Source organism: Phocoena phocoena, chromosome 6 (assembly GCF_963924675.1).
Source record: "Phocoena phocoena chromosome 6, mPhoPho1.1, whole genome shotgun sequence".
NCBI lineage: Eukaryota > Metazoa > Chordata > Mammalia > Artiodactyla > Phocoenidae > Phocoena > Phocoena phocoena.
In genome coordinates this window covers 64,299,697-64,325,574 of record NC_089224.1, presented here as the reverse complement: position 1 = coordinate 64,325,574, position 25,878 = coordinate 64,299,697, and the positions used below count along the sequence as shown (strand labels likewise).

The 25,878-nt window shown below is 42.5% G+C and overlaps 1 protein-coding gene across 2 annotated transcripts in view; it reads left to right on the top strand.

Annotated features, from left to right (window-relative positions):
* The window catches only part of DOCK8 (dedicator of cytokinesis 8), a 222,625-nt gene that overhangs the window by 139,339 nt on the left and 57,408 nt on the right, over positions 1-25,878 (top strand). Inside the window, exons 19-26 of one of the 2 annotated variants that reach the window (XM_065878473.1) lie at positions 2,607-2,702; positions 3,374-3,608; positions 6,169-6,333; positions 8,764-8,933; positions 11,585-11,680; positions 15,368-15,463; positions 21,286-21,435; positions 22,716-22,829. In XM_065878473.1, the coding sequence (XP_065734545.1) occupies positions 2,607-2,702; positions 3,374-3,608; positions 6,169-6,333; positions 8,764-8,933; positions 11,585-11,680; positions 15,368-15,463; positions 21,286-21,435; positions 22,716-22,829 (1,122 nt within the window). The remainder of the gene's footprint in view (positions 1-2,606; positions 2,703-3,373; positions 3,609-6,168; positions 6,334-8,763; positions 8,934-11,584; positions 11,681-15,367; positions 15,464-21,285; positions 21,436-22,715; positions 22,830-25,878) is intronic. The other variant, XM_065878474.1, reaches the window with a different exon arrangement.

The window sequence follows — 25,878 nt, the reverse complement described above, 5'->3', positions numbered from 1 at the left end:
AAAAAGGCAAATAGAGCTCACCTGTGATAACAACTGCTCTCAGCTCCCATCCTTACCAAAGGTTCTCATGCCAGATTCCATTGGTTTCCCCTCTGGGTTAGTTGTCACAGTCCCCAGGTGGATATTGGGGCTTTTATTCCTCTAAAGAGCCCAATGTCAATATTCTTTCTCTCCTCACATTCCCTGTCCCGCCTTTTTCCCCATACATTCTGCTGCAATCCACTAGTTTAAAGGGAGCCCAGTGAACCCTCCGTTCTGATTGCACCAGCACCTGCTCTCATGCTTCTCAGTCTGGTTGGTGTAGGTTTATATCAATAAGATTTATTTTGAAGTAAATACCAGACATCATATCATTTCATTTATAAATAGTTCAGTATTTTATCTTAAAAGATAAGGGCTCCTTTTTTAACCATCACGATACCATTGTCATACCTTAAAAATTAATAATAGTTCCTTAATATCTTCATATATCCAGTGATCAAATTTCCAATTATATCATTCATGTCTTTTTTTTTTACAGTTGTTTGTTGCATGTGAGGATCCAAATAAGCTCTATACATTGCTATTGCTTGACATGTCTTTTAAGGCTCTTAATCTGTAGGTCCCCCTTCATCTCTTTTGTTTTGCTTGCATATTTCAAGTTGAATTTCCCAGGAATTTGAATTTTGTTCCAACTTTTATAGTCAACTTTCTTTCCTACTCTGACTACCCACCCCCACTCCCCCAGGCTATTCCATTTTCTATTTCCTTTTTTTTTTTCCCCTGGAGAGAGAAGCTTCCTTTGCCCTGGGCCACAGGCATATGCCTGAATTTAGATCAAAACTATTCTCCTCAAAACCACCTAAGTGGTTTTGTGAGTATGTTCACAGATACTCCCTGTTTTATGATTTGGACACACAGCCCCTTGCTGAAGCCTGCAAAACCACCTTTTCAACATCAAGCTGCACATTCTAATTTCCTAGAACACCCAGTAAACAAACCTGGCTTTGGAGACAAATACATCTTGATCCAAAATCCAGATTCTGCCATGCCCTTGCTGTGTGAACATGGGTGAATTGCTTACCCTCTCTGAGTCTCAAAGAGGAAACCTAGCCCAGACCTGCCTACAAGGTAGCTGTGAACATTGAATGAGATAATACATATCAAGCAACAAACTCGATGCTTAAGTAAATATTAGTTCCTTTTTCCTACTTGCCTTAAGCTATCTTTATCAATATGCCCTCAGCTTCTCCTAATATGCTTTAGGCCTACCCTGTCCAATATAGTTGCCACTAGCCACATGAGGCTATTTAAAATGTGGCTAGTCCAAACTGAGATGTGCTGTCAGTATAAAACACAAACTGGGTTTCAAAGACTTAGTAGCAGGAAAAAAAAATGTAAAATATCTTATTCATAATTTTCTATATTGATTACATGTTGAAATAATAATCTTTAGGCTATATTGGGTTCAATGAAACATAGTATTAAAATTATTATCACATTAAAAAAATTTTAATGTGGCTACTAGAAAATTTTAAATGACATAGATGGCTCACATTATATTTTTAGTGGTCAGTGTTGCTTTAGATTACTGCAAACTCCAGTGACCGCACAGGTCGGACTCATTAATAATGAGTGCAAGGTCCTGGTGGAATTTGTTCACACTGGAGACTGTCTTCCCACCCAAGGTCATAGCTACTCCTCTGCTCTGCACATTGGTGCCATGCTGGGATGCAAGATCAACGTCTTCATATCTTCAGATTCTCAAAAGACGATAGAAAAGCAGGCTTTCATGTGAAATTTTCTGACATTCTAATGTTTGGCAACTAATTCGACAGTTTCTAACACTGGGCCAAACAGCACCTGTCTGTGGGCTGGATCCAGCTTTGGGCCCCAGTTTGTAACTCTGTCTGAGATAGTTCCAAAGGTCCCCACCCCGTGCACACATCCTACCCTTGCAAGTACAGTATGTTTCCTTCCATTAAAATGCAAGAGACACAATACCCACACTCACATGGCCAAGTCTGCCAAGGCCCTCCTTACTCAACACTGTAGGATGACAATTCCCTTGAGATTTTAAGGCAAGAAGTGGTCTCTGAGGACTACAGGGCTACTGATATATAAATATTATAAAAGTCATTTTGAGTAATTAAAGCAGGAGCCTAGAAGGACTGCTACTTGGAAACATTTTGTTAAAAGGGAACAAAACTGTAGTCTCTCAAAAGCAGTAAAATTTCATGTCTTCTAAAGATATTCTACACTTTGTCCTGACATTCCTGATTAATGGAGAAATCATTAGGATATGCCTTTATTTTAATTCCTAGAATCAAGGATTACCAGTGCTGGATGGAAGCTTAAATTAGATAGATAACTCGATTCAAACCCCTTCTTTCAGCATGAGAAAATGAAGGCCCAGAAAGTTTCATTGACCTGTCGAAGTGAAAATAATTAATTTGGTGTAAAACTGAACTTGAACCCAGGGCTCCTAACTCTAAGGCCAGTTATATTAGTTTTCCAGGGAGATTTATATTTGTATAACCCTGACATCTACTGTCAAGTTGCTTTACTCTGCTTGTTAGTACTGAGAAAAGGGAATTGAATTGCTAATTTGTTTTCTTTTAACACAGAAAGTCCCTTTGCAGAATCCTCCCATTAAGTGGGCTGAAGGACATAAGGGAGTATTCAATATTGAAGTGCAAGCTGTTTCTTCTGTTCACACCCAGGTAAGGAGTATCCAGGTCAAGTTTAGATCAGAACAGCAGGCTAATAATGAAGATGGGGTGCGGCAGAAACTTCTCAGGACAGTTCAATAAAAGATCAGTGAAGAGCTTTGTGCCTGGATAAAACAACACCGAAAAACCCTTTCAGTTCTGTGTGGGAAATTGCAAGCCTGTTAGGTTTTATTTGTTGGTTTCATAGAAAGACCTTATAAAAATGTTGCACTGTTGGTTGAGAAGTTTCGTGGGGAGACTTCATTTAAACATTTTCCTGCTGTTGCTGTCTCATTTCCCTCTGTAATTCTGCCATTTCTCTTCCAGATTTTTTGTTGTTGTTGTTCTGCTTTCTCTCCTTTTCCTGCCACTGTCTTGAGTTTTGCATCTGCTTAGACCCCTGTCTCGGCAGTGTGTTTGCCTGGTATCCCTGCCTCTGACAGAACATGTCAGAGTCCAAATTATTTTTTCTTCAGCTAATAATTATTGAGAGGTTCTATTTTGTGCACAACACTCTACAAAGAAATTCATAACCTGGTCTGAAACACCCGTGTCTTAGAACTTCTGCTCTGAAACACTGGGTAAGAAGTTTTGCCTAGAAAGAGCTACGTGATTGTGTTTGTGAATCCACTGGTGAGCGTTGAGGGGATGAGACCCATGAGGCCTGCCATCTGCCTTCCCAGGACAACCACCTGGAGAAGTTCTTCACGCTCTGCCATTCCCTGGAAAGCCAGGTGACCTTCCCCATCCGCGTGCTGGACCAGAAGATCAGTGAAGCGGCTCTGGAGCACGAGCTGAAGCTCAGCATCATTTGCCTCAACTCCTCCCGCCTGGAGCCCCTTGTGCTCTTCCTGCACCTGGTGCTGGACAAGCTCTTCCAGCTGTTCGTGCAGCCCATGGTCATCGCTGGCCAGACAGGTAGGAGGCCTGGGGGCCTGGGAGGAGGCAGGCAGTGCCTTGTTTTATGAAACACGATTTTCCAGAAGTTCCGGGAGGAGGGCCAATGTGATCTTTCTGTTGAGGATGTGAGTCCAAGGGAAACCAAGTCCACTGCTATTTTTTTTTTTTTTTTTGGAGATTCCCTGTATGTTTTAAAAAAAGAAACATTAATATAGGATGCTTAAAATTATCGGGGTTTTTTTACATTAATGTGTTGAATGACTGAAGCCAGTCCTTTAAATTCCATTCCTAGTAATTGATGGTTTTCTTTTACCTCGAAGATATTTTTTGTTGACTTGACCAACAAGGGAATCCAACGTTTTAAAGAAATAAGACAACCCATATTCAATGGAAGGAAAGGAACTGTCTAAATTGAAATTCCTTTTTTATTGAGATAAAATGCACATACCATAAAATTCACTAAAGTGTACAATTCAGTGGTTTTTAGTATATTCATGACGTAATGCAACTGTCAGTACTTTCTAATTCCAGACCATTTTTATCAGCCTCAAATGAAACCCCATACTCCTGAACAGTCACCCCATTCTCCCCTCCCCTCAGCACGCAGCAAACACCCATCTTAAATGCTTACTTTTAACAAATGAACACTAAATACGATGTGTAAGACTTCCTTTGGAAATAATGTCATGTAGGGCCTGGGTCCAGTGGTTCTTCCAACTCCTGCAGGGGTAGACTGGCTGCTGTAGGCCATCTTTGTTTGACACTATTTTCAGCTGGGCTTGTATTAGTCTGTGCTCTCCAGCCCAGCAGATATCTTTGGGTACCATCCATGCTGCCAGTACTGTGCTTAGAGTTGTAGGTTTTGCAATAATAATCAAGAGCATATTGAACCTCAGAGGACTTACGATAAAATATAGCAAAGATCAGCAGCACAGGACACAAGTCCTCAAATGGACACAGCTGAATGCTGTTGGGGTGATGGCGAAGACATCCATCCGGGAGGATGAGGAAGGCCCCCAGAAGGAAGACTGCAACTGAGATGGCTTTGAAGTGGGCTTAGAGGGAAAGAGGCCAAAATGGGGACAGAGACTGGCAAAAGCAGAGGACCAGAGTGTCTGGTTCAGAAAAAAAGTAGTTCAGAAAAAAGTGTCAAAACCACTTTTCTGGGAGTGTCAGAAAAGAAGGAGATAACACTGTTGGACCGTGGAATATGAGTAAGTTGGTGGGGAGGGAGAAATGAACTTGTAGCCTAGGACACGTGGGGGAGCTTTCAGAGCTAGGGAAGAACGTGACCTCTGAATCCCTCAGTTTGCAGTGTATCCTGGGATGCATCTGCTGTGGCTCCACAGATAAGGCGTCCTACATTGTCGGCTAACTTTTCACACGTGTAGCTGTTGCCTCTCCAGCTAGATGCCTGTGGAGTGGCCATCTGTACCCTCCCTGGATTTCCTTCTGCACCCTCCATATATGTGGTGCACTGCTTTGTAGGCCCAGCTATGGAGTGTAGACTTGTTCACTAGACAGAACGTTCATTCACACATTTTGAGCCAATATTTGGGACTCCAGGGTGTTGGGACAGGCAGAATAGGTGGAGGCACTTGGTCTCCAAACATGTCTTCAGAACTTATCTGTGTCAGGCACCATGGAAGGCATGGTGGGGAGAGAAGAAAGTATGAGAAATGCACTTTGCTTCCAGCCTATCAGAGAGACTGAATTTCCCACTGGAAACAGCCCAGGAACCTTGTGATTTGGTGTCACTTAAGCCCTGTACTGAGTGGTGTCAGAGGCTTCATTGAGGAGGTGGGATGGTGCTTAGCATCGAAAGGTTAGTATGATTTTGTGGGTGGGAGCAAGGAGGGCTTTCTAGGTGAGGACAGCAGCGCGAGCAGAATTGCAGAAGTGAGAAGCAGACGCGTGATGGGGACAGTATAAAGACTGCCTTATTTTAAGGAAGTTGAATTTGAGCAGAAGAGGGTACCAGGTGGGATAAGTAGGGTGGAGCCAGACTGTGGAGGGTTTGGAGCTCCTCCACAAGAGAGTGTACACGGTGAAGCATTGTTTGTACAGGTCCAGGGACTGACATGATACACATACGTCTTTAGATTAATCTGTACACCAAGAATCCATATTGTTCAACAGCCCATCTCAAACCATAGTGTGCGTAAGGATGACCTGGGCATCTGGTTAAAATGCAGATTCTGACTCAGTCGGTCCTGGGCGGGGCCTGAGATTCTGCATTTCTAATAAGATCCTAGGTGATACTGATGATGTCAGGACAGACCCCACTGAGTAGCACCACTTTACAGCGTGGTTTAGAGAGGGGAGGAGGTCTGGACAGGCTCGCATCTTCGTCCTGAAAAACCACAGTGCTGGCAGAAGGAGGAAATGTGAAGTCCTTTGCAGTAAGCAGAGCTGGCATGCTGGAGCTTACTAAAACCACTCACCCTGCCCCAGGGGGTTCAGCCTGGTTCAGCCGGGTCAGTGGTCAGGACTCCTTGTCACTGCCCCAAAGAATGTTCCACCTCAGGCTCATTAAGGACTCACTGCAGGGCCGCCCATTTTTCTCTTGGTTCCTCAGCCAACTTCTCCCAGTTTGCCTTCGAGTCTGTGGTGGCCACCGCCAACAGTTTGCACAACAGCAAGGGCCTGGGCAAGGACCAGCATGGGAGGAACTGCCTGCTGGCCTCCTATGTGCACTACATCTTCCGCCTGCCCGAGCCGCAGAGGGACGTACCCAAGTCAGGTAACGTCCCCCTGTCCCACCCACCACCCCACACCGGAGTATGGGAGCCTGGCGGACAGCACACCCTCACCCCCACCCCACAGAATTCACAATAAAATTAAAAGCCCGAAAGTTAAATTTTTATCTTTCAGAATAAACAAAACTTACATGAATGCTGAAATTAAAAGTTCATGTCTCGGGCTTCCCTGGTGGCGCAGTGGTTGAGAGTCCGCCTGCCGATGCAGGGGACGCGGGTTCGTGCCCCAGTCTGGGAGGATCCCACGTGCCGCGGAGCGGCTGGGCCCGTGAGCCATGGCTGCTGAGCCTGCGCGTCCGGAGCCTGTGCTCCGCAACGGGAGAGGCCACAGCAGTGAGCGGCCCGCGTACCACAAAAAAAAAAAAAAGTTCACGTCTAGATTTTTCTCTCTTGCTTTCTATCTGCCTTCCTCCCTATTTTTATATTCTAAATACTTGTTTTTTCTGCCTATTTGATAATCCCTCACTGATCTTCACCCAGTCGGTACTTTTTTTTTTTTAACATCTTTATTGGAGTATAATTGCTTTACAGTGGTGTATTAGTTTCTGCTTTATAACAAAGTGAATCAGTTATACATATACGTATGTTCCCATATCTCTTCCCTCTTGCGTCTCCCTCCCTCCCACCCCTCTAGGTGGTCACAGAGCACCGAGCTGATCTCCCTGTGCTATGCGGCTACTTCCCACTAGCTATCTATTTTACGTTTGGTAGTGTATATATGTCCATGCCACTCTCTCACTTTGTCACAGCTTACCCTTCCCCCTCCTCATATCCTCAAGTCCATGCTCTAGTAGGTCTGTGTCTTTATTCCCGTCTTACCCCTAGGTTCTTCATGACATTTTTTTTCCCTTAGATTCCATATGTATGTGTTAGCATACGGTATTTGTTTTTCTCCTTCTGACTTACTTCACTCTGTATGACAGACTCTAGGTCTATCCACCTCACTACAAAATTTACAAGCAGCTCATGCAGCTCAATAACAAAAAAACAAACAGCCCAATCCGAAAATGGGCAGAAGACCTAAATAGACATTTCTCCAAAGAAGATGTACAGATGGCCAACAAACACATGAAAGAATGCTCAACATCATTAATCATTAGAGAAATGCAAATCAAAACTATAATGAGATATCATCTCACACCAGTCAGAATGGCCATCATCAAAAAATCTACAAACAGTAAATGCTGGAGAGGGTGTGGAGAAAAGGGAACCCTCTTGCACTGTTGGTGGGAATGTAAATTGATACAGCCACTATGGAGAACAGTATGGAGGTTCCTTAAAAAACTACAAATAGAACTACCATACAACCCAGCAATCCCACTACTGGGCATATACCCTGAGAAAACCATAATTCAAAAAGAGTCATGTACCACAATGTTCACTGCAGGTCTATTTACAATAGCCAGGACATGGAAGCAACCTAAGTGTCCATCGATAGATGAATGGGTAAAGAAGATGTGGCACATATATACAATGGAATATTACTCAGCCATAAAAAGAAAGGAAATTGATTCAGTTGCAAATCCCTTCTTTTAAAAGCTGGAGAAGTGACAACAGATGCCTAGGATTCTAGGATCATAATGATAAGGAAAATAATATATATTTGATAGCTGTGGTAAGCAGTGGCCCCTAAACTTTTCATTATGAAAAAATAAATCCCTTTTCTCATTTCCCCCAAACTAAACTTCTGAAATAATAATTCATTTCTCCAGTCTTTTTATAATACTCAACCAGAACGTCTGGTCAGCATGATATAAAAAGTAGCATCAATAAGTTAACAAAATTCCAGGCTCTGACAAAGGAACTTGGGCATACTTATTACTCCATGCAGCCTCATTTCAAGTAAACCTGTAATTTTAAATGTTTTTTTAAAATACTCATAAAAAAATACTCATAATATTCATAGACTCACATAATCACCTTTGAACACATGTAAATACTCAAAGGTGAGAAACATTGCTATACAGTGTATACTTATTCTCATAAGATTCAGATGATTCCTTGGATTCTCAAATCTCAGAAATGCAAGACTCATAAAGCCGTCATCATTTAAATACTAAGAAATAAAAAATATCCACATTTCGAGCTTGTCTTCAGAAATCAGAACCTCGTGGGCTGTTTCCCATGGCAAGAAGAAGCTGGAGATGAGGAGCATCCCCTGTCTTTGGATGAGGCATGTGTTTCCAGTTTACCACAGTCCTCACCCCTCCCTACTGCCTCACACCCTATCTTTCCACCAAAACATTGCCTCCCTGGCCTCTCCTAGGCATTTGCTAATAAGACCCTAATTCCAAGACCTAATCTAGTGGGTTTCCGCTCTACTATCTACCCCATCCCTCCTCAGTTCCTTCTCAAGTCCAATAAGTGACTCTGATCCGCTTTCTATTGACATGTCTATACCTGATGGGGTGCAGGCAGCCCCATTTCCTTCCCAGACCCTCGCTACCACACATACGGACGCACGTCTGCTGCCGCTGTGAGTTCAAAGCTGATGCAGGCCCGAGTGATGAGCAGCAGTAACCCAGACCTTGTGGGGACACACTCTGCAGCAGACGAGGAGGTTAAGAACATCATGTCTTCAAAGGTAAGGAAGATGTCAAACCCTGGAAAGAGACATGGGCTTTTTTATTTTTAACTAACACTTGGAGAGACAACACGAAATCAACCACTGCTGCTGCCCACTGGCTTGGTCAAATGCTCAGCTTTCAAGTTATTAATATTCTTTTCTTTTGAAGTGACTGAGATCATTCTGATGCCAGGCAAGACTGGCATTTGAAGGTATGCGCGGAGTTAGTGAACTCTGGTGGGAAGTTTCTCGGGCATAGCTGGTTTAGCTCCGTGGAGTTGATGAATACCATGAATTTTATCTTCCAGGAAAAAAATTTGGCTTTAACTGTTTTTGATGCCTAGAAGGACTGTTTTTTGTTTTATTTTTTAATAACTTGCCTTTTAGATTCATTAACATCCATAGATGGATTGATTATCCCATGTAAGAATCCCAAAGATCAAAGCCAAATTTATAAACAAAAACCGAGATCCTGGGAGGGTTGGTGACTTGCCCTAGATTGTTTCCCTCCATGAATTCTTTATGTTTCCTCATAAACTTTTTATTTTATAAAAGTTTTAGATTTATAGAATTATTGTCAATATATGACAGAAAATTTTTGTGTACTCAATGCATAGTTTCCCTGTTACTAACATTTTACATTAGAACGGCACATTTGTCACAATTAATGAACCAATATTGATATATTATTATTATTAACTAAAGTTTATATTTTATTCAGATTTCCTCAGTTTTTTCCTAATGTCTGTTTTCTGTTCTAGGATCCCACCCAGGATACCACATTAGATTTTGTAGTGACATTTCCTTAGCTCCTCTGGGTTGTGACAATTTCTTAGACTTTCCTTGTTTTTGAGGACTTTGACAGTCTTGAGGCATACTGGTCAGGTATTCTGTAAAACGTCTCTCGTTTGAAATTTGTAAAAATTGTGATATAATTCACATACCATAAAATTCACCCTTTTGAAGTGTATAATTCAGTGGTTTTTCATATATGTACAAAGCTACCATGAATTCTTAATCTGAATTTTCTTTCCAGTTATCTGTGGCCTCAGGGTGGCTGAGCTTTTGGAATAATGTCATTTCCTCTAATGAAGATAAATCATACTCTCTAGGTTTTGACATCATTCCCCTAACACAAACCACCTACTTGAGACAGTACGGTGCGAGACAGGAAATCTGGAGACCAGGGTTGGGTCTCGATCTGATACCACCCAGGCCTGTGGTCATGGACAAGTCAATTCCTGCCCTGAGCCTTATTTTCCTCATCTCTGTAGAAGTTCTGAACCCTGGATGAATGTAAGAATCATCTATAGATCCACTCCTAGAGATTCTGATGATCTATAGGTTGTATCATATGAAATTGTTGATATTCTATCCTTTTTGACTTACAGAATCAACCCAGGAATGTGCTGGAGCTGGTTCATACCAGTTTCTGAGAGCTGATTGTTAAATTTTCAGGAACTTTCTGAACCAGGTGTTAAACGCAGACATTATTAAAAATTAAATTATATAAACTAACAAATAAGTTATATGGAAAACAAAGGTAATCTAAATGCAGTGTTCTGGAGCAGACTAGGACATTAGTGGAAAAATTGGTGACATTCAAATAAAGTCTGGTTTAGTTAATGTGCCAATTTCTTAGTTTTGACAAATGTACCATATTTATGTAAGATATTAACATTAAGAGGAACTTGGTGAAGCGTATCCAAGAACCACCTTTGCAGCTTGTCCATAAATCTAAAAAATTATTCCCTTTTTAAGGGAGTACTCAAACCTCATCCCTTCTTAATTACTTTACTACATTTTACTGTTATCTATGTTCTTGAGGTTATTTATGCCTACTGTACAGTGGTTTGCTACTGCACATCTCTTTGCAACACCATATTCGGTAATGTCATGTTAACTTGAAATCAGCTATGATGGAAGCCTTCACAAGCACAGAAATTGGCAGGTTCTACCAATCAGCCCCACCCCTCCGAGAGCTGGTTGTTAAGCATTTGCCAGCACAGCCTGGTTCAATTTTGCATCTAAGTCCTCTTTAAGCAGGATCTTTGCGGATCGCGGAGGGGCGAAGTGGTCAGCAGCTGTTATCCACAGACTTGATTATTACGGTTTCCTTTAATGAAAGTGAAAATATTAACTTTTCTCTGTGGACTAGGTTAAGAATTTTTAAATTGTTCTGTAGTGAGGGGAAATATTTTTGTCTAATTAGAAGTATCAAGCATGATCTTCCTGTCAGAAGTGGTTTTTTGACAATTTATTAAAGAGTGTTTAGGAGACTGGGTAAAGTACCATGCTAACCCACAGAGAGGCACTGTTCCCACACATTTTTTTTTCCTGCTCTTCCAATTAAGTCAGAGACTTAGAAAAGTTGAAGGGACTGTTCAGCACCCGTTGGTTCTTAACTAGGATTTAACTATAGGTGGCTACACACCAACTAACAGTGAATATCTCAGGAGCAAGTAAAGTTCGGTGTAACTTTACCTTGTTTGCTTTGTTTTATGTTTATTTTTGGCAGTTGTTTTACCTTTGTAACCAGAAAAAAAAAAAAAAGAAAGAAAAAGAAATATGTTAACAATGAATTCTAAGCTTGGGATTTCCAGGCAGTTGGCTCATCTTTCTGGGGACCACTGTTGGTTGACTGTTGAGTCATGGTTTGTGTATTTCAGATGGCTGATCGTAGCTGCATCCGGATGTCTTATTATTGCTCTGGCAATAATGATGCTCCAAGTTCAACAACAACCCCAAGGCCAGTCAGCAAAAAGGTACTGAACAGGCAGTGTGAGAATAATTTGCCCGGCCTCTCACTATGATTGAAAATAGATGCCATCAAGTACTCTCCTATCTTGTTCCTGCCCTCCTAACACACACACACACACACACACACACACACACACACACACACTCACTTTTGCAGCCCTGTCCCAGGTGCCCCATTTTTTGACCACCTAGTTACCTACTAAGTGGTTCTCCAACTTACCATGCATCAGAAGTACCTGGGTGGCTTGTTAAAACTGACTGCTGGCCCTACCCCTAGAGGTTCTGATTCAATAGATTCGAAGTAGGGCCCAAGGATTTGTATTTCTGATAAGTTCCCAGCTGATGCCAATCCAGGAACCACACTTTGAGAACCTGAGAACTGCTGTATTAGCTTCTTTTTTGGTAAAAGGAGAGCTGGGGACAATTCATCCTCAAAAAGAGAATGGCAATAATTAGGTATCATTTATTTCAATACGATATCAGACATGAAAAGCCTTGTAATTCTTTCCAATCAGCCTTACCTCTGAGTTCAGAGACTTGACAAGCTGTTAAACTGCTCATCAGAAAGAATTCTTCATATTAAGAGGATTCTCCAGTTGTCACGTCATGTGTGGTCCAAGGGGTGGAGGATAAAGAAACTGTCTGCCCCAAGTTTTCTCCTCCGCCAGGCACCCAAGAGTCTCACGATTTTAGTAGCTACTTAAGGTCTTGAGTGTCTTTCAAGACCCCTATTAAAATGTAAATATGCTGATTGGAAGGATAACACAGGAAGCTCTTTGCAACAGCTAACACCGCTGGGAAAGATGTGTTAAACAGGCATGGAGGGAATGAGCTTCAGCACAGCTCACTTTGGACTGGCTGAGGGAAAGATCAGGCATGAGGAGGCCCTAGTAGGGTCCAGCGCCTGCAGACTTGGCAGCAATACGGGCTCCATTTGCCTGGAAGGAGGTACCAGGAGTTAATTCTAACAGGAGGAGTAAAAGAAGATGTCATGAGGGGCTGAAAATAAATATTTCACCTACTTTAAATCTTAGCTTTGGGCTTCGCAGGGACTGGTTACAAGTACCATTTTCCTTCTTAAAAACCATGATTTGCTTACAGCCTGGCTTGCTTCAGGCAGGGCCTGATTTCTTCTGGGCACATTTGCCTTGTTTTGATTTTGTTTCTGGTCATTTCAATGACCAGAAGAGAATCATTTCATTTCAGAGGGAGGTTTAACCAGTGTGTTTCCTTAATAGCTCAGCAAACTGGGATTAGCTGCTTGGCTATTTTCTGTACCCCCCGGAGCAAGGTGTTCTTGTAATAATGTTGCCCGGTAAGCAACATAAATTACTTTAAGAAGCGGCTTATCCTCCTCTAATCTCCTCTTGCCTTAAGATTCTGACAGTCAAACTGACCTATTTTCCAGAGGTTACCTTTGAAGCTTGTGGAGCGTGTCTTCCCTACAATGGGAAGATCCTGGTGTAGCTGAGTTACATCAGGGCAAGCTTAGACCATCTGCTAGATTAACACGCAGCCCTGCACCTCTCCCAGGTGGGAGAGCTTCCCTCGTGTCTCGCAACAGCACACAACTGTGTTCACGTGTATTGAGATTATAAAGGTTTGACTCGCCTGACAGAATGAAGTGGGACCAATGAGAAGCTGAAACACTTCAGCATTCTCCATTCATCCCCATTAACCGTCAGGGGATGTAAATAGTTTGAATGCCCAGACATCTGCACAGAGATTTTTCCATTTGTCTCCTTTTAGTTTAGCTGAGTAACTCTCCAATTTTACTGTACATAAGAATCAGTAAATTGTGTGGCGTGCCTACTGTACACTGTGGGTAATTTAAAGGTTTGTCAAGGGTAAGCTTTGTTCTAATAAATTTTTGCTTTGGGTGTTGACTTTAAAACTTTATTTCCACATACGCCAGTACTCTAGGATGTGATATTAGGTTGTTCAAGTAGTTTCAGCTTTCTTATCCACTGAGGAATAAAAAATGAGTTCATCTGTATTTATTCTAGATTTTATGGTTGTAAAATGAATGGAATCCACAGAAAATGCCCAGACATCATTTCTGCCATCAGTTAGGGTGACCAGCTATCCCAGTTTCTCCGGGGCTTAGGGGGTCCTTGGGATGTAGGACTTTCCATTTTAAGACCAGGACGGTATTGACTGAAAAGAACGCACATCCTAAACGTTGAGAATTATGTTTTATTCGGGGACATTACCGAGAACTGTAGCCCAGGATACAGTCTCTCAGATATCTGAGGGACTGTTCCAAAGAGGTAAGGGAAGAGCTAGGATATATAGGGATTTTTGCTGAAAAAAAACATGCAGTTGAACATCAAAAGATGTTCATGAAAAACAGACATCTCAAGTTAATGATTTTAGTGTTTTTTCTGTGTATGGGAAGATGCGAGAGTCTGAGCTCCTTGAAATTGTTCCTTAGATATGCATCTTAACTGTCTAGGGCCAAGTATCCTGTTTTTGTTCATCCCGAATTCCCCCCAGGGTGCGCCGTCTGGGTCTCAGTGGCTGATGGCTTGATGGTCTGGAAACATTTGTTGTTCACTGGAATAAGCAGGCAACATTGTTTACTGAGATGACAGGCGACATTGTTTTTGTCCACAGCAGTCTCAGGCAAACTGAGATGAGTTGGTTGCCCTACCTTTAGTCTTAAACTTGTTCCCCAGATAAAGCAGGGAATGGGAAGGATGCAAAAGGTGTAAAAAAAATCACTGTCTGCTACATCTGTAGTCAGATGACTTGACAGGCAGTGTAGACATAAAGTGGAGCAACTGACCCTGGGACAAAGAAGTATAGAAGTTGGATGAGTTCAAGCTGCTACCCCTATGCCTTTTAATGCAGACAATCTACTGATAAACCCAAACCTCGTTCCCCACAAAGCCATAGCAGGATTATAAAAACAAAAAGGAGTTGAAATACCATCTAGACAGTGGTTCTTTGATTGAGGTCCCTGGACCAGCAGTGACAGCATCACCCGGGAACTTGTTAGAGATGCAGATTCTCAGGCCCCACCCCAGACCTACTGAATCTGAAACTCTGGAGGTGGGCTCAGCAGTCTGTTCCTTAACAAGCTCTCCAAGGGATTCTGACGCACATTCAAGTTTGAGAACCACTGCTACCAACTGAGCTTATAGATGAGAACATTGAGGGTAAGGGGAGGAACAGCTAACACGTGGTCACACAGAGGGTTTACGGTGGGACCTGGAAGGAAAAGAACAGAGTCTCAGTTCCGACTGCTACCCAGGAATGCTTCCCCCATAGAATGTATTAGCTTCACTCCCCTGCCGAGGCCAGTCCTTCAAACCCAGCTGTCCAGTAAGGTTTAGAAGCCCCATGTGCCCAGGTTTCCAGTGACTCAGAATGCTCTACTGCCTTTTCTTTTCGGGAAAGGATTAAAAATACACTCCTGCCGTGTCCCCTTCCTCCCTCGAAACTCCTGCCTGTGTTTGTGTGGCTCCGGGGATTTGGGATCCACACAGCCTTCTCCTACCTACTGAAAAGGCCTTCCAGTCTCAGATTGTGTCAGCATTGACTCTGCCATCCACTGTGGTCTAAGACATCTAGGACACATAGTAACAAGCTATTACAGTTGGGAAAAAAGAAAAGTGGGGTTGGCGAATAAAGCACCTAGTACAGACCATCATTATGTAAGTGTAATGTTTTTGTGTTTGTGTGTCCAGCATTTCCATGAGGAGCTTGCCCTGCAGATGGTGGTCAGCACTGGAATGGTGAAAGAAACAGTCTTCAAGTACTCCTGGTTCTTCTTTGAGCTTCTGGTGAGATTCTTGCATGTTTATATCTGTGCTCGGTAGGGCACGAAAAGCAGACAGGCAGTGAGGTTTCCCATGGTAAGAACTGACATCTTATCTACTGAATTGCTCCTGCAGAAAACCTGGGATCATTCCTTCAGTTTTAACTCTCCCTCACCCCTTCATCCATCTTCCACCAAATCTTACTGATTCCACCTTGAAAATCTACTTCTACCTGCCGTTTCTCACCAATCTTCACTGCGCCCCGCCTAGTCAAGTTGCCATCATGTCTGCATTCACTTCCTCTTTGCCCACCTGCATTCATTTGTGCCCTCAGCCCATCCAATCTGCACAGGGCAACTCAAAATTAAGCAGATAATGACACTCCCCTCTTTAAAACCTTTCAGTGATTTCCAGTGTACTGGAAATAAAGCACACATTTTTCTCACGGCCTAAAAAGCCCCTGGATGATTCTGTTTCCATTCATCTCTAACTTTATCTTAGACCCTATTCCCCCCCTCATTCAGCCACATTGTTTCCAGTTTGGTTCTTTGAAGATGCGGAGACCTTTTCAGCCTCAGAGCCTTCTTAAGATTCTTTCCCCTGTCCGTACCTTTCGTGCCCCCCACATACATACACACTTTGGGAGTTCTCTTTAGGTTTCAGCTTTAGTGTCACCACTTCTGAGAGTCCTTTTCTGACCACCTTCTACCATAATATATCTTCCACTCTATTCCTCTCCTTTTAAACACCTTCTTTATTTCCTTCCTAGCACTTATCACAATTTGTAATTGTTTTTCTCTTTTGCCTATTGGATTTCTAGGATTGGGGTCTATCTTCTTCATTATCTTATCTCTAGCCCCAGAACATGGCTTGGCATCGTACAAGCACCAACTAATATTTGTTGGGGGGAAAAAAATGAAACTTGTAAAACTGTTTACCTGCAACTTCTATCTGTTCTCTAGCAGAAAAGCAAAAGGTACAGCATAGTCTTTAATTTAAAATTAAAGAGAATAATAGTAATACCTATTTTATACTAGAAGTGAAAGGATTTTGCCATAAAGCCACTAGAATAAGCATTTTGTCAATGTTGATAAATTGAGATGCATTGCGAAATGAGGTGAAATGAGAAAGGTGTGAAAGCACAGACACTAACTACGTAAAAATGCACATAGAAACAATCCAGAGGATAGAGTGGACTGAGATTTAGTGATAGAATTAGCTTTATATTGACTGGGTTCTTTGCTCTGTGACACTGTTAAAGTGGATAATTATTTTTGAGAGAGATGGTAGGATTTTCACCTGAGCTCTAGTTTATCTATGTAAGTTCAAGCCCAAGTAAAAGAGAACAATACTGAACAATAAGACATAGAGGACAAGAGGGTCAAAGGAAAGAAAAATAAACATACATTGGGGAGGAAATGGGAAGTAGTATGCAACAGAGTTAAAAAGAAGTGAGGCCCATGCCACAGAAGCACATCCAGGGTGCAAATCCCTTAGAGTTTCACCAAGTTCCCACCCCTCGTTTGAGAAAGGTATTGCTCGCGAGATGTCTTTTCCCAACACAGTCCCAGATGCCTGCAGCAGAATCACCTAGGGTGCTTAGTGAGAATAAAGCAGATCTGGAGCCCCTCCCTAGAATACTGAGTGCAATGAGGAGGGGGAAGCTGGCGGTGCATGAACCTGTCTGCCCAGGTGCCTTCCAAGCATGCTGAAGATCCACTAGTCCACACCACCTCTGCTCTGTGAGGCCCAAACAGAGCTAAGGGTCTCTATATGCAGCCAGCACCAGGAGTTTGCATTCTAAAAGCCAAGCTGATTCAGGTGGGTGGCTGCAGCTCACAAGTCTTGGAGCAACCGCATTAGCAGTGAGACATGAGCTTTGCAATCCGGCAGGAAGAGGCTGGCCACAAACTCTGTCTTGAGGCAAGAGAAGGATCAAAACCACCACTGTGTGCCCAGTACATCCTGTTTCTATGTACCCATCCCCCCACCATCAAGTTTCTCCATAAAGAAGATTTACTCAGGTGGTAATCCGTCTATAGATAATTCATACAAATAATCTTCAACTGAGTTGATCTGCCATATTGCAAATTTTAAAAGACATGATGCAAAAACTCACTTTGACATTGTGGAATCTCTTAGAAGAGAGTCCCAAAGGAAAGCAGTATCTCAGTTCAAAGATGTTTCATGTCATTTACTCACACACATGCACACATATGCACACACTTCACCTAATCATTCTTAGATCTTACTTAGTAGCTATGTATTATAAGCTCTATTGTGAGCAGTTATCCCCGGTGCAAACACAGGACCCTGAGGCTAAGGAGGGGTTTGCCCAGCCCTCTCAGCCAGGGAGGGGCAGGCCCTCAGTTCCACAATGCTCTGGTCCAAATTCTGTTCCTCTGCCATTTTGCTTCTCCTTGGAAGCGTAACGTGACAAAACATTTTCTTAGCCTAACGTATTAACAACATGCGAAACCTTTGTAGTCTGAAGTCAGCTTGAATGGAGTGCTGCAATCACTATCCCATTCTCAGTAGGCATGAACTCAGCATTGCTTGCCCTAAATGGCTCCTCGTGGCATCTTAGAGCTCTCTTTCAAAGGCAAGTTCGCATTCTCTGCAAATGTAATGATACTCTGTCCTTCATATAATACCAGTGACAGCTGGCATCCCCAAGGAAGGAAAAATAATAACACCTAAAATGTGTTGAGCATCTCTATACATGCTAGGCACCCTTGTAAGCACTGTAAGCATCATCTGGTTGAATCCTCAGACGACCCTCAGGCAGGAGCTTTCCATCATCCCCAGTTTACAGATGGGGTTGGAGGAAGGGTGGAGGCCACAAGGAGAAGTCTCCAGGTCCGCCAAAGACTTCATCAGTACCACTTCAGTGCCCCTAACTGCAGGGATCTGAGAACCGTGGAACAGGTGAAAATTGCTTTTGGTCTTGCACATCTGTTTACTAGGACTCAGTAGGCTCAGGGAAGAAAGCAAAAGCTAAAGCTGATAGCCCTCCTTCCTCTAGGAGTCCTTTATGGTAAACAGCTGCAGAAGCTGGAAAGAAAGTCCTACTGATACGAGCGCTTGGAGGGGGCTGGTCAACATGCAGATCACCCAGGGCTCTGCAGGTTATAACTAAGTCTGTCAGGGTCCTCGTGAGACAGCGTTCGCATTGTTCAAAAGAGTTAACTGAAAAGCATTTATCAAAGGGACTTTGCCCAGGGTATGTGCCAGGTTACAGGAGCAGATAAGGGTTGGTGAGGCACCCTGGGAGCAGAAGGCGCTGGAAGCATTTCTCTCTCCTAGCTCTAAAGAAGCAAGGGTATGGAATAGTGTAACTGGGGGAAGAGAAAGCTGAGGCAGAGAAGAAGGTCCACGTGACAAGGGGCTGGCATCTCAGAGAAACACTGCCACTGCCAGAAGCACGCTGCACAGGGATGAGGGCAGTGGAGTGGATGCGTACCCAGACCACTCTTCTCCCGCCCACTGGTCCCCTGATGGTGCCTCCCATTTGCCAGGTCCAAACAGAAGCCTAAGTTCAAGGAGTCCTGAATGATGTTGTCTATAGGGATCAGCTTCCCAGGGCTCAGAGGTAGATGGAGAAGGGCAAGAAAGGGAGCTGGAGTTTGCATATGGAGGCAAATGGAGACTATCAGCCCCAGCCAGAACTTTGCAAGGAAACCAATCTTGGACCCAGACAGGACGCCCAGTCCTCCACGCATTGCTTTTGCATTTGCCTTACAGATGCCTAGGAAGTTGTTGCAAAACCAAAAGTTTTCTTCCCAAGAAGCTTGAGGAGAAAGGAGCGACAGCCTCCTTGGGCTTAGCCAACAACCTGGGCAATTTAACATCCTTTAGTTGTATTAATGCCCACGTGCTAATGAACAACCACTTTGGCATCGGAGCTGTTGAACACAATCCTTGGGCAGATTTCACACTTGCTAATGAATAAATTCCCATGCTTCTAGAAACTGCTGAGCCAGACTTTGGGTAAATGGTGACCCAGTTTACCCAGGACATGAAGTTCTACACCAAGGGGTTCTTGGTATCCCAGCTTTGAATGGGTCACAGAGGCCAATGTGGAGGAAAATATTTTCCTGCCTTATCCCACCCTACAGATAACGGGCCAAGTCTCCACTACTATTTCCACTGGGTGTTCCTCTCTTGAGATGCAAAGAACATAGTAGTTGGCAAGTAGCTGACAGTCTGGCAAGAGGCCAGTGGTTGGAAGTATGGTATTGTGAGGATTATCTGTTTGTTTGTAGGATGGCCACACTCAGCAGGCAGGAGGCAAACACAAGAGTGAGTTCTAAAAGCCGGGTGCTGGGGTTAGGCAGCAGGGAATTAGGAGCAGGTAGCTCTAAACAAAGGGGCCTCGTCTTCCTCGGTCCTTTGTTAGGATCATAGAGAGGCGTTTTGTCAGACAAATATTGGGTCCAGTTCCCACCTCTCATTCAGGTCTTCCATCAAGTACATGTGACTCTGCGGGGTACAGACACTTTAGTGTGTCCTGAGCCAAGGGGGACTCTACTGTGAAGAGAAACTGTGGTTCTCACCCTGGGCTTCAGGATTTTATGTTCTTAGATCTTCCCCAAACTAGCTATGGCATTATCTGAACACAGAAAACACATTTACCTATCTGTATGTTTTCACTTCTTAACTTACCTCTTCTGTGTTTTGTTTTGTTTTGGTTAATCTCTGTTTATCTCAGTGCTAAAAATATTGCTACCCCTGCATTCTTAGAAACAGATGTCTGCGGTTAGCACTCTTGGGAGTGAAAGTCATTTTCCCCTCCTCTTCCAGCCCTGACCTAGTGGGTCACCTTCAGGCCAGTGTGGGTGGTTTAAGTTCCAGGGCCATTTCTTTATGCAGTGACTCTCAGACTAGTGTGGACACATTTATGGAAAGGGTAGGCACCTGACCACAGCCTCTCCCAGCCTTTCCCATCAGACTGTTCCTCCTAGCTCTGAGCAGCTTCCAGCAAGACGCAACCTCAGGCTGTATCAAAAGGGGGTGTATTGACCCATAATCTCCTGGCCCAGGAAGAAGTCCAAAAAAATAAGCACGATTTTGACTTAAAATTGTGGTAGGCATTGAGCTGGTATTGTACTAGTCATAATACAGAGAATCACTGATGGATATATAGGTTTTTATTTAAACTACATATACATTAAATATGTATTTTAAATATATAATTATATAATATAAATATATACATAGATATGTATATTTAGCAAGCTAGTCGTATAAAACTCAGAACATAATTTCTCCTAGAGGTAATGTTCCAAGCAGTGGTTAAGTTTCCAGCTAGCACACTATAGAATTGTTTCTGGAAAAACTGTCCTGTTCAACTGGAAACTTGACATAAGATTACCATTTCTCTCTTCTTCTCCTTGCTGTAGTTTCAGAGACAGAAATTACTTCAGTGCACATCAAAAACAGTCTCATAAACACTTCCTCTTTCTGGAATGTGTTGTGTGCCATGATAGGGTGGTGCCTCAGTGGCCCTAGGGGCCCAGTCTAGGTCTGCCTTCCCAGTTGAGAGAAAGGGAGTCTTGTGACACCGCAGCTAAAGAATTAAGCTCCCTGGCTTTGTCAGCAGCAAGAAGGGAGCCCCTTGACTTGGGGTCAAGAAGGGGGCACCCTTCCCACCTCCTGCCACCATGGTAACCATCCGGGTGTCAGGAGTGTTTTTCAGATCAGAGCCTGCTTGGGCAACCACCAGCACAGATAGAGTGTTAGAAAGTCCATTGTTAATGAGCTTTTCTTCCAGGCTTTTCCCCTTTTCCACAGTGTACAAGCAGTCACCAGTTTCCACATTGACATTTCCCCTATCTTCTCTGCAGGTGAAAAGCATGGCCCAGTATGTACACAACATGGACAAACGGGACAATTTTCGGAGGACTCGTTTTTCCGACCGTTTCAAAGATGACATAACTACTATTGTTAATGTGGTCACCTCGGAGATTGCAGCCCTTTTAGTAAAACCTCAGAGGGTAACTGTGTCATTTTTACTTTCTGAAATTTTTTACCTTGGGCATATGTTATTTTCACAATCAAAGAAAAATAAGCATCGTCTTAAAACAGTAATTAAAATGGAACTAACACACTGCATAACAACTAAAAGCAGTATGTTATACTGGACAGGAGCCTGGGGTGGGGCTGGGGACTGCTAGCAAGAAATTACAATATGGAATTGCAATAGTTTAAATTATTGTATCAATGTAGCTACGAGAGATAATATTCTTACTCTTAGGAAATATACCCTGAAGTATTATGAGGTAAATGGGCATGATATTTGCAACCTACTCTCAAATGGTTCAGAAAAAAAATTGTATATGCAGAGAGAATGATAAAGCAAATGTAGCAAAATGTCAAGTATTGATGCGTCTAGTTAAAGGAGTCCTTCTTACTATTCTTGCACCTTTTCCTTAAGTTTGAAATTATTTCAAAGTAGAAAATAAAAAAAATATGGAAAATGAAATAAAACAAAATTCTAAAATTTGAAGCAGAATTTAAAATTCTAGGGGCTTCCCTGGTGGCGCAGTAGTTGAGAGTCCACCTGCCGATGCAGGGGATGCTGGTTCGTGCCCCGGTCCGGGAGGATCCCACATGCCGCGGAGCGGCTGGGCCCGTGAGCCATGGCCACTGAGCCTGCGCGTCCGGAGCCTGTGCTCCGCAACGGGAGAGGCCACAACAGTGAGAGGCCTGCGTACTGCAAAAAAAATATCCTTAAGTAAAAACGGGTTTTTTTATCCTGATTAGATTTTCTGCAACAGTCCTTACAAATTGAGTCTATCTCATTGAAGATAGTGAATACATTTCAAGTTACTTTTGCCAAAACAATAGTTACCAGAATTAAATAAATTATAGTAGAGCAATATAAAGAAATATAAGAAACATGAGAAACCAGAATGTGGGAAAATGTTCATAGTATAATGTTGAATGAATAAATTCAGGACCCTGTTGTAGATAGAGAATGAGCTCAATTATATACAAATAAATATGCACGTAGGAAAAAAAGCCTAGAAGGAAATGTATCTAAATATTAACAGTAGATAAGGAATTACTTCATTCAACACTCATGGCATCAATTAAGTTCTAAATTATATTTGCTATAGTTTTGCAGGGTTGCCTGCTTTGCTCAGTATCTTCCAGAGGGACACTGGCTAAAAACATAGGACCTGCCTGTCCCAACTTTCCCATCAGAGACCTGGGAGTTTATGACCAGGGTTTACCACCAAATGATGTGGGTGTTTGTATGTTTGTTTTTAAGGAAATTGAACAGGCGGAAAAGATCAACATTAGCCTGGCTTTCTTCTTGTATGACCTCCTCTCACTCATGGATCGTGGCTTTGTGTTTAACCTCATCAAACATTATTGCAACCAGGTGAGTGTTCCCTCAGACCCAGCCCTGTTGTTCTGGTTCCTTTCCATCTGATGTGATGCTCATTGCTGTGGCACGCTCTTTTGTTCATTGCCAAGTTAGGCAACTTGACTCTTGTACATTCTGGGTTTTGTGGTATATTCTTCAAGTCATTTGTTTTGTGCCATGGACGTCTGTAGACACACTGGTTTGTGTGAATTCCTGAAGCATTTACCAACCCAGCACAGAAGAGCCAACAAGTTAATCTACGGGAATTGAAATTTGTTAGTGATATGAGCTGCTTTCTTCAATTTAACAGAAATTACATGATGGTAGCATTCAGTCTTTGACCAGGTATAGAACTGAAAATATGAGGTCTCTTTTCTCCTATCAGGGTAATTAATTAAATTGTAGTTGTGAAATTCTGACATTAAAGGACCCTGGTAAAATCAAAGAGACTGAATTTGACCTGGCATGAAGCAAATACTGTCCTCTGGTGTATCTGTAGGGGATTGGTTCCAAGACCCCTCCCCAGCTCCCCCAAGGATACCAAAATTCATGGATGCTCAAGTCCCTTCTATAAAATAGCATAGTATTTGCAAATAATTTACACACATCCTCCCACATACTTTAACTCATCTCTGGATAACTTATAATATCAAGTATAATGTAAATTCTATAAACTAGTTGCCAGTACACATTCAAGGTTTGCTTTTGGGAATTTTCTGGATTTTTTTTTTCTGAATAGTTTTCAATTCTCAGTTGGTTGTACGCATGGATACAGAAACTGTGGATACAGAGGGCCGACCGTATTTTATAAGCCAGGAGCATCTTATCAGTGCCCCAGATTTTTCAAATGGAATTCTTCTTTTGTCCTCTATCCTCCTCAAACTGTCCCAACAATAGAAATGTAAGTAGCAGTTATTATTGCTGCTGCTCCTTTCCTTCCATATTCCTACTTTAGGACCACCACCACTATCCTTGCCACTAACATCGCTACCCGCCACCACTGTCTTCACTGCCACCAGTATCACCACCCAGCACCTCCACCATCACCATCACTGTCACCACCCCTGGTTTCTTCCACCCCTGGACAAGGCACTGTGTTAAGCACTTTATAGAAATTGCATCATTTGATCCTTGCAAGGTGTCATTGTCAACATTTTGCAGATTATAAGGCTGAAATTTAGAGGAGTTATGTAACTTCTCCAGGGAAGAAAGAGCCATGGCTACCTAACTCGAGGTACAGTAGGTTAATTACTCTGTACCTTAGATAAGTCATTAAATTTCTTATCTAGGAAATTAGTGACCTTAGATAAGTCATTACATTTCTATGGGTCTCATTTCCTCATCTGTAAAATAAAAGGATCTCCTCTCCCCAGTAAAAAGACCATGACTATTCTAAAGAGACTCCTAATATGGAAGATGACTTATAAAAAGCGGATCCTAAGGAAACATCAGAAGTCCCAGAGCACCAACATCTTGTGCAGCCTGACGTCCTGACCCTGCATTGATCTTCTGTCCCTATCCCACCAGATTGGAGTGGTGGAGGAATGTGCCATTTCTCTTTGCCATCTCCCTCAGGTGTTTAGGATGGCAGGTCACTGGATGAATTGCAAATATAAATTAATATGTTTTTCAAAACTTGAAGTTGAATATATGGAAAGGAGATACTGGAACACCACTATAAGCCCAGGGTTAGCCTCTGTTAAGGAAAAAATTTATGCATGACACGTGGTAATCTGTAAGGCAGACTTTATTCAGGACCATCGTGAGAGGTGTAGGGACCACTGCACCACAGTTTTTCAGTAGGGGAGAGAGATTGTGTTCAACTCTGAATACAACAGGAAAAATGCCAATTTATAGCCAAGGAACAGGGTAGGAATTGTCAGTGGATGAAAAATTACTAAGAGGAAACATCAGGGGTAAAGGAAGAATTCTGGCCAAACTAACCTAACAGGATTTTGCTGAAGGCAGGCCAGGTGATCATATACCACCTGGGGGATCGTGAGGGATGAGGAATTTGGTCAGATCTCAAGAGTGATCAGATATCAAGAGTGAGGGATTCTGGCTAAACTGACTTAGCAAGATCCTTGTGAAAACTGGGCCACCGAGACTACTGCTTTGGGTCCCGACCTTTGCAAAGGATGTTTTGGGAACTGCACTTTACTCTTTCCTAAACATTGCTAAAATTATTTTTGAAATTTCTGTCTTCATGGAAGTTTCAAGGGACCTATGAAAGATGGCCACAATGTGGTCTTCTTTCAAATGCAAATATCTTGTGCTTTCATAGAAAATATAAACAGACCAATCACAAGCACTGAAATTGAAACTGTGATTAGAAATCTTCCAACAAACAAAAGCCCAGGACCAGATGGCTTCACAGGAAAATTCTATCAAACATTTAGAGAAGAGCTAACACCTATCCTTCTCAAACTCTTCCAAAATATAGCAGAGGGAGGAACACTCCCAAACTCATTCTATGAGGCCACCATCACCCTGATACGGAAACCAGACAGAGATGTCACAAAAAAAGAAAACTGCAGACCAATATAACTGATGAACATAGATGCAAAAATCCTCAACAAAATTCTAGCAAACAGAATCCAGCAGCACATTAGAAGGATCATACACCATGATCAAGTGGGGTTTATCCCAGGAATGCAAGGATTCTTCAATATACGCAGATCAATCAATGTGATACACCGTATTAACAAACTGAAGACTAAAAGCCATATGATCATCTCAATAGATGCAGAAAAAGCTTTCGACAAAATTCAACACCCATTTATGATAAAAACCCTCCAGAAAGTAAGAATAGAGAGAACTTACCTCAACATAATAAAGGCCATATATGACAAGGCCATATATGACAAACCCACAGCCAACATCATTGTCAATGGTGAAAAACTGAAACCATTTCCACTAAGATCAGGAATAAGACAAGGTTTCACACTCTTACCACTATTATTCAACATAGTTTTGGAAGTTTTAGCCACAGCAATCAGAGAATAAAAAGAAATAAAAGGAATCCGAATTGGAAAAGAAGACATAAAACTGTCACTGTTTGCAG